The sequence below is a fragment of the Podarcis cretensis genome (genome assembly GCF_951804945.1).
Source record: "Podarcis cretensis genome assembly, chromosome: 17".
Classification (NCBI taxonomy): domain Eukaryota; kingdom Metazoa; phylum Chordata; class Lepidosauria; order Squamata; family Lacertidae; genus Podarcis; species Podarcis cretensis.
In genome coordinates, this window is record NC_137187.1 from 36,922,320 (window position 1) to 36,930,658 (window position 8,339).

Sequence of the window (8,339 nt, forward strand, 5' to 3'; positions counted from 1 at the left end):
AGATGGAGGCACTGTGGGTGAGTAGTTCCTGTGTCCAAGAAATTGGTCAGTTGCCTGCCCTAGATGGGGTTGCCTTCCCCCTGATGGAGCAGGTTCATGGTCTGGGACTGCTTCTGTATCCAGCTCTGTCCCTGGAGACTCAAGCAGTTGCCTTTTGCCAACTGCGACTGGTTTGACAGCTGCAGCCATTCCTGGACCTGGAAAACCTTGCCACAGTAGTTCAGGTGTTGGTTACTTCAAGACTAGACTACTGCAATGTGCTCTATGTGGGGCTTCCCTCACGCTTGATCTGGAAACTGCAGTTGGTGCAGAATGCTGCAGAGTAATTGCTGAGAGGAGTGAGGCCTTGTCAGCATATAACACCTGCGCTCAGAGATCTGCACTGACTGCCAATTTGGGACAAGTTCTATTACTGTTACTATTGGCATATAAAGCCATTAAGAACTTGGGGCCAGTTTAGTTATGAGATCACCTTAGACTACATGTGCCCACTCGACTGCTGCTATTGGCAGAATTGGCAAGACTACAGGTGCCACATAATATCTGTGCTGCATTAGCAAGAACTCAACCATTTAAGGTGGCAAGGCTTCCACTTTCGAATTCCCTGCCTATTGAGATTAAGCAGGTGCCTTCACTTCGCACCTACTAAAAATATTCCTCTTCAGACAAGCCTCCCAATTGCTCAGAAAGTTGTAATTTTAATCTGTTTTAGTGTTATCACTTTTGTATGTTTTAAAGTGAGGTTGTAAATTTTTCTTAATTTTTACTGTTTTACCTTTTGAGGGTTTTTTTGTTTTTGTTTATACAGCCAAGCAGTGTATACATTTTATGAAATAAATAGAGAATAAAGAATAATTAATTGACTGTGGCCATTCACACAAAACCTTTTTTTGAAAACAAAGACATCCCAACACAGATAAGCCAATAAGACATACATACCATATGGTGCACAATGATCATTGTGCAGAGATCTTTGGCTGTGCGCATAGGGAAGCACAATCTTCCACATAATGTCCGAGCTGATGAAGACCAAGGTGTCCAATGGGAGGGGGGAGTTTTGACCACAGCATAAGTGTAGCACTTTGCTTTTCTCTGTATGACAGACCCTCCAAGTGTCTCTATTTTCCAGGGATGTCCCTGAATTAGAGAAGCTGTCCCGGTTTCTGATCTGATCCTTTCCCCACTTTTCCTTAGGATGCCCCTATTTTCATTGGAGAAATGTTGGAGGGTATGGAGTTATCTGACCCCTGAGCCATCTAAAGGCAATCCTGTATAGGAACGGGTTTTAAAAAAATATTTAATGTTTGATTATGTTTTTATATATGTTGGAATCTGTCCAGAGTGGCAGACTCAGAAAGATGTGTTGGGTATAAATAGTAAAATTAGCCTTATGGAATGGGACGTCTCTATTTTCATCAGAGAAATGTTGGAGGGCATGGGGTGAGTGAATTACAACCAATCACTCAACAGAGGAGAAAGGAAGACAAATATTCCCCTTGCCTGTGGTGACCCCAGACTGCCCCACCAAACTGTCCTGAATTGAAACTCTATGGACCCTCTAAGGGTATTAACAGCGTGGCGTGAATGAGCTGTGGGTTTTGATCTCTGGTTCTGTGTTGCAAAGAGTTGCTGATAGCCTCCTTCCCTGGTCCAATGGGCTCCTTGTCCTCCTCCCTCTCCCCAATCCCACTGCCACTGAAATCATCTGCCTCCTTCTAACATCAGGCTCTCTCTCCCTCAGCTACTCCTGAGAGGTGGGAATCCCATGCATCAAGATGGAACCAGGGAGAGAAACCTCACAAAGAGAAAATACCCAAAGATGATGGTCAAGTGGCTATGGACAGTCAAGGAACCAGGCATCAAATTGCAGTTCAACAATAGACTTGTTTGAGTGGCCTTAGAGCTCAGTTCACCTTCTCCAAAAGAGAATAAGTGTGAGTTACCCCAAGGCCAGGAGTGGGGAACCTTCAGCTCTCCAGACGTTGCTGAACAACAACTCCCACCAGGCCTAGGAGGCACAGTGAATGGCCATGGATGATGGGAATTGTAGTCCAGAAGCATCTGAAGGGCCAAAGGCTCCAACTCCCCCCCACAACCACACCATAGGGTTATTGTAAAGGGAAACATGAAAATGAGTGTATAGCATTTTGCAAACTTAGGAAAATGCCAGAGAGTCCTGCAGGATTTCAAGACAGTGTTTCTCCACTATTTTGAACATACATGGTCCGATCTGAAGTCCAAAAAAAGTGCAGAACTTGGGGAGTGGGATTCCACTGAGGCCACCCTATTCTGCTAACAAGTCCCTAGCTGATGTGATGCACCCTGTTAGAAACAACAACACAAAAACAAAATCCTGTTGTGCTCTGCATGCCACTAGCTGCTGCACTGACTATTAACAGCTCATATACCCCTCCTTATTCCAATTACAGTATTCTCTGCTGAGGATGCATCATGCCCTATGACTTTAGGAGAAGGCTGAGTCTCCACTACAGTATCTGCTCTCCCAGTTACAGACAGAGAAGCAGTGCTGCAACACCACCTTCTTAATACCATCAGGATCCCAAGGGCTAAACAGCTGAAACTCCTACGGTATTTGACAGGTGGAAGCAGGTACCGGGGGGGGGGGAGCCATAGGAAATAAGGAGGGAGGCTGAATTAGGACTCTTCCTTCTGTCTTTCTCAAACTCCCCAATCCTTCTATTTACTTTCTTAGCCCACTTTAAAAATGGGGTGAACATATGAGACCTTTGTGGGTACATGTACAATTGTGTACTAGAAGGGATTGGCATGAATGGCTATACGGGTCTTCTTTCCCAAGACTCAGAGCTCATCCACACTTTCTTTTTGCCCCATGCTTTCTAGACTATGCCGGTCCATGTCCAAGGACTTTTCCCCCTTTGCCTGAGAAATCCTGATCATTACAGCTGAATCAGAACAAATAGCAATTGGGGTTTTCTGTGGATTGCTGTTTGATCCGATTCAGCAGTAAAGAGCAGGTTTTCACAAGGAAAGTTCCGGGCCAAAAAGAAAGTGCTCAGACATGGGTCTGGAAATCCCAGACCTGTGCCTGGCAATGCGGGGCAAAGAGAAGTGTAGATGAGCTCTTATATACTAAAAGGTAAAGGTACCCCTGCCCGTATGAGCCAGTCGTGTCCGACTCTAGGGTTGTGTGCCTATCTCATTTAAGAGGCCGGGGGCCAGCGCTGTCCGGAGACACTTCCGGGTCACGTGGCCAGCGTGACGAAGCTGCTCTGGTGAGCCAGCACCAGCGCAGCACACGGAAATGCCGTTTACCTTCCCGCTATAAAGCGGTACCTATTTATCTACTTGCACTTAGGGGTGCTTTCGAACTGCTAGGTGGGCAGGAGCTGGGACCAAAGGATGGGAGCTCACTCCGCCGCGGGGATTCGAACCGCCGACCATACGATCGGCAAGCCCTAGGCACTGTGGTTTTACCCACAGCGCCACCCGCGTCCCTCCTTATATACTGCCTCTCAGTAAAAAGCTCCAAAGGAATGGTACAATAAAATCAACCTAAAAACCATAAAATCACATGCAGGCTCATCAAAACAATAGTAGCAAAAAGCCTGCAAACTGAAGCCACATCAGCATGTGAAGTTCAGACCCATCCCAACCAAACTGCCTCTGGGCTGCTTTAGTTTTTCTCACAGCACTCTGTCTTATTGTTGCCTTTTCTCATCAGCTCCTCAGTTCCCTTAAACCCTGCTTGCCCCTAGACATCAGTTTCCTTCCTATTCAGTTAGGTCCATACTTCTCAGTCCACTTCCTTTTCTGCACCTCCCCCCTTAAGCACCCTAATCTGTATCTTCATCTCACTCCCTTTTCCTCAATCCTCATCCTGCCCCACACAGAGTTGCCTATCACCGAACTCTGTACTAGGTTTTCATCCCAGCCCAGTGTGTAGTTCCCCTCCCCCATCTGCCACAGAAGCTAAGAAGGTGCACACTCTGTTGCTGCTCCCTCCCTGCGCATTCAGAGGGTTCATGAACATTTTGTGATGTGACAGTTCAGGCAATCAGTGTCAGACGTCTTACTGCTATGTGCAAGAATACAATGTATGTTTCTATTTTACTTAATATATGTGGGGTTTTGTGTCAGTGTTGCTTGTGCAGGTTCTCTGCTGTTCACTTGTGTTCCTTTGGTGGTGAGAGAGGTTGGGGTTGGCCCAGGGTGTGGTTATTCATTTGTGGTTGGCTGTGGTGGTCTTTGTTTTCAGTGTGAGTGGGGTGAATGGGTGTTTTGGATCAGGTTAGCCATGTTAATTTGTATGCTGTTGGTGGATTTTTGTTGTTGTCTTGTTGGGCTGTGTCTACACCACATTGCAATAAATGTTGTAGGTATTTCTACACCACATTGCAATAAATGTTGTAGGTAGGTCCGTGTTCTGTTTTGTATATTTAATAAAATCACCCCATATAGTGTAAAAAATCATCTTGTTTTTTCCTTTGTCCTTGCCACCTTCAGTTTTTGCAAACATTCCCATCTCACATCTTAATATAATGTAACTTTACCTTTCCTCCTTTCATCCATTAACAATCTATTTTTACTTAATCCTATGTTTGTATGTACCTATGATTTGGCATCCTCTCCAACATAACAGAGAGCTATTGTGCCTTATGTAGGCACCTTAGTGTTAAATAACATCTAGTGAATGTGCCCTAGTAGTTGCTGACAGAGATTTATATGGTGCTTTTATCCATAAATTGTTCCATTTATCCTCTTCAATGTTTATATCCCATTTTAATTCCCACCAGCTTTTTAGACCTTCTCCCAGATAAGTGTATAACAAATCAGCTGATGCAGAGAAGGTATTTTGGGCAAACCTTCATGGGCCAATTTTAGCCTGCAAGCCAGAGGTTCCCCACTCCTGATATAATAATTGAAAATGGGGTCTGTGGTGCAGACTGGTCTTGAAGGTCTGAAGAGATCGAAGATGACTAGCCTAGCCTGTCCGACAGTGCCTCTCCAGGGAATGGGACAGTTCTGCCATCTAAAATTCTTTAACTAAAGGAGAAGCCAGAGGTCAACTTGGGGACAGCTGTCAGGCCATGTGCTTGGGTGGGAGTCAGCGTGGATTACATGATGGTGGCTGGATGGACTGAAGTGAGCTACAGAGTTACTTATCCTTGCACCCCTCCCAGCTTTCAGCTTATTTTTCTGTGTTTCTCTCTTCCCAGCTCAAACCCATGGAAAGTGAGAACCACACCAGCCAGCCTGATTTTATCCTGCTGGGTTTGTCCAGTGGGCAAGAGCAGGACCGCCTTCTCTTGGCTCTCTTCCTCACCCTGTACCTGCTGAACTTGCTGGGGAACCTGCTGATTATCCTCCTGATCCGCTCCGATGCCCAGCTCCTCCATGCCCCCATGTACTTCTTCCTCAGTCACCTCTCCTTGGTGGATGTTTGCTTCACCTCCACCACCATTCCCAAGATGTTGCGCAACCTTCACACAGGCCACAAGAACATTGCCTATGCTGGCTGCCTGGCCCAGATGTACTTCTTTGTGGCCTTCGCCATCACTGAGAACTTCCTCCTGGGTTCCATGGCCTTTGACCGCTTTGTGGCCATCTGCCAGCCCTTGCACTATTCCTTGGTGATGAGCCCCATGCGGTGTCATGTGATGGTGTTCATTGCCTGGCTGCTGGCCCACCTCCACTCCTTGCTCCACACCGTGCTGATGTCCAGGCTCTCTTTCTGTTCCCCTCGCCACATCCACCATTTCTTCTGTGACTCCCAGCCTTTGCTGGTGATGGCTTGCTCTGAGAAGAACCTCAATGAGATACTGAATTTCTACGAAGGTGGCAGCATTATAATAGGGAACTTCATCCTCATCCTCATCTCCTATGCTTTTATCTTCCGAGCTGTGCTCCGGGTGTCTTCTTCCCAAGGCCGGAGCAAGGCCTTCCAAACCTGCGCATCTCACCTGACTGTGGTCACCCTCTTCTACGGCTCAGCGATTGGAGTCTACTTCCGACCCCTCTCCAGCTACTCTGGGGACAAGGACAAGATTGCCACCGTCATGTACACCGTGGTGACCCCTATGCTCAATCCTTTCATTTACACCCTGAGGAATGCAGACATGAAAGCTGCCCTTCACAGAGCATTGGAGAAAGTAAGACATGCTTTGGGGAAGCCACACAATGTCAAGCCGTGATGGGAAGGAGGGGAACCTGCAATGATCAGTTGTGAGAGATGCATTGTGAGAGACATGAGAGATCAGGTGTGAGTCGGAGAAGCATGGATCTTTGAAGGACACCATTGGTTGGTAGACAGTCATCAAGGCTGTCTTATAAGGCGAGCTGGAAGGGCCTGACCTTATCTAGCTTTCCCACCTGGATATTCTGTGCAGAACCAGTCAACGTCAGAGGGGTAGAAAGGAACTTCCATAGAAATTCCATTGTTCTCCACAGGAGGGAAGTCTGTCTGGGAGCTGGATGTGAGGGTTTTTACTTGGTGCTGGGTAGCAGAGGCAGAACAGGAATCTTGCTGGTTTATTGATCATTCAGGTGCCAAACAACCTCCCTCACAAAGCTGGCAGTGGCATTCTCTAGTATACTGTTGGAGAACTTCACTATCAATGTCAAATCTGCCTTGCCTGGGCCAGCTCATGACCTCATGGGTGCCATGACAACCACGGGGCTGTCTCAGTATGTCATGCACACAAGACACATGGCAGGTCATTCCCTAAATCTGGTTTCATGAATGCCCTTCCGGGCAAAGTGCATCTGTCTCCTTCATTATTGAAATTTATAAGAAATTTTAAAACATTCCTATTCACCTAGGCATTTGATGGCTGAAATATACTGGCTATGACAGCCATAAAATTAATAACTGTGAGGGTCTGTGGTTGTTGTTTTTTTTAAAAAATAAATAAATTAGATATTCTAAACATTTTTAGATTGTTTTTAATTGTTTTAAATGTAGTTTTTATTGTACTGATTTAATCTTTTAATGTTTGCTACCCTGGGAGGAAGGACAGGATATAATAATAATAATAATAATAATAATAATAATAATAATAATACAGAGCCCTTCAAAATCTGCTATGGACATAATTGGATGGGGCTTATATTTCAAATAACCTGATATTATTGTTTTCCTGTCCAGAGGCTAACATACCTTTAACTTTAAAAATGAATTACTTGACCTGCATTGATAACACACTGCTATAGCCATTAAAGGTAAAGGGACCCTTGACCGTTAAGTCCAGTCGCGGACGACTCTGGGGTTGCGGCGTTCATCTCACTTTACTGGCCGAGGGAGCTAGCATTTGTCCATAGACAGCGCACAGAAACGCCTTTTACCTTCCCACCTATATATCTACTTGCACTTTGACATGCTTTAGAACTAAGTGGGCAGAAGCTGGGACTGAACAATGGGAGTTCACCCCATCGCGGGGATTCAAACCACCGACCTACGGATTGGCAAGCCCTAGGCTCCAAATGCATTTTAAAAGAAACAACAGAGATACACCTTCAGATATTCTTCAGATACACCTCAGGTGTGACTGAAGCGAAGCCTCAAGAGCGGCTCTTTCTTTCTTTCTTTCTTTCTTTCTTTCTTTCTTTCTTTCTTTCTTTCTCTCTCTCTCTCTCTCTCTCTCTCTCTCTCTCTCTCTCTCTCTCCTTCTTTCTTATAATCTTTATTTGGTTTTACAAATTCATTCACATTCATATTCATCCGTAATAAAAAAATTACACAAGATTCTTCCGAATCTCAAGACTTCCCTTCTCCCCTCTGTGGGTTCTTTGTGTAACTTTTTAACTGCATATTAAAAGTCCATCCAGTTTACAGTCCTCCATTGTGTCCAAAATCTATTCAAAAATAGTTATTTAAAACCGACTAAAGAGTTCAAGTGTTTACAATGGTCTTTCAAATATAATATAAATTTGTCCCATTCTTTGTTGAAGTTTTGATCCTCCGGGTTTCTGATTTTCCCAGTTAGTCTCACCATCTGTGTGTACTCCAATAGTTTCATCTGCTAATCCACCCTGGTATGCATCTTTCATCACCCAAATCTCCTCTCCGCTCCATGGTCGGCCTCAGTTAGGAGTGCAACATCTCTCTCTAGTGGCTCATTCTGAAACAACCTGCAACTCATGATAAGCCCAGCAAGCTTCAAACAAGGAGTTACGCTAATACCAGACCATGTTATTACCAAGGAGGCAGGTTTAGTCGTTGTTTGAAGACTATCCCTGTCTCTGGGTCTGGTCTTGACCGGAAGGATACGGGAATCAACAAAGGAGACCCAAGTGACCTTAAGGTGCTCCTGTGCAATGCCAGGTCAATGATTCACAAGACCGTTGTCATCCACGACTTG

At 45.3% G+C, this 8,339-nt stretch overlaps 1 protein-coding gene across 1 annotated transcript; it reads left to right on the plus strand.

Moving 5' to 3' along the window:
- Positions 1 to 2,165: 2,165 nt before the first annotated feature.
- LOC307206734 (olfactory receptor 1L4-like) lies at positions 2,166 to 6,821 on the plus strand. Its single transcript, XM_079960127.1, has 2 exons — positions 2,166 to 2,610; positions 5,199 to 6,821. Exon 2 carries the CDS (start codon positions 5,208 to 5,210, stop codon positions 6,171 to 6,173), a length of 966 nt encoding a protein of 321 aa, XP_079816253.1. The 5' UTR covers positions 2,166 to 2,610; positions 5,199 to 5,207; the 3' UTR covers positions 6,174 to 6,821.
- The last annotated feature ends 1,518 nt before the right edge of the window (positions 6,822 to 8,339 follow it).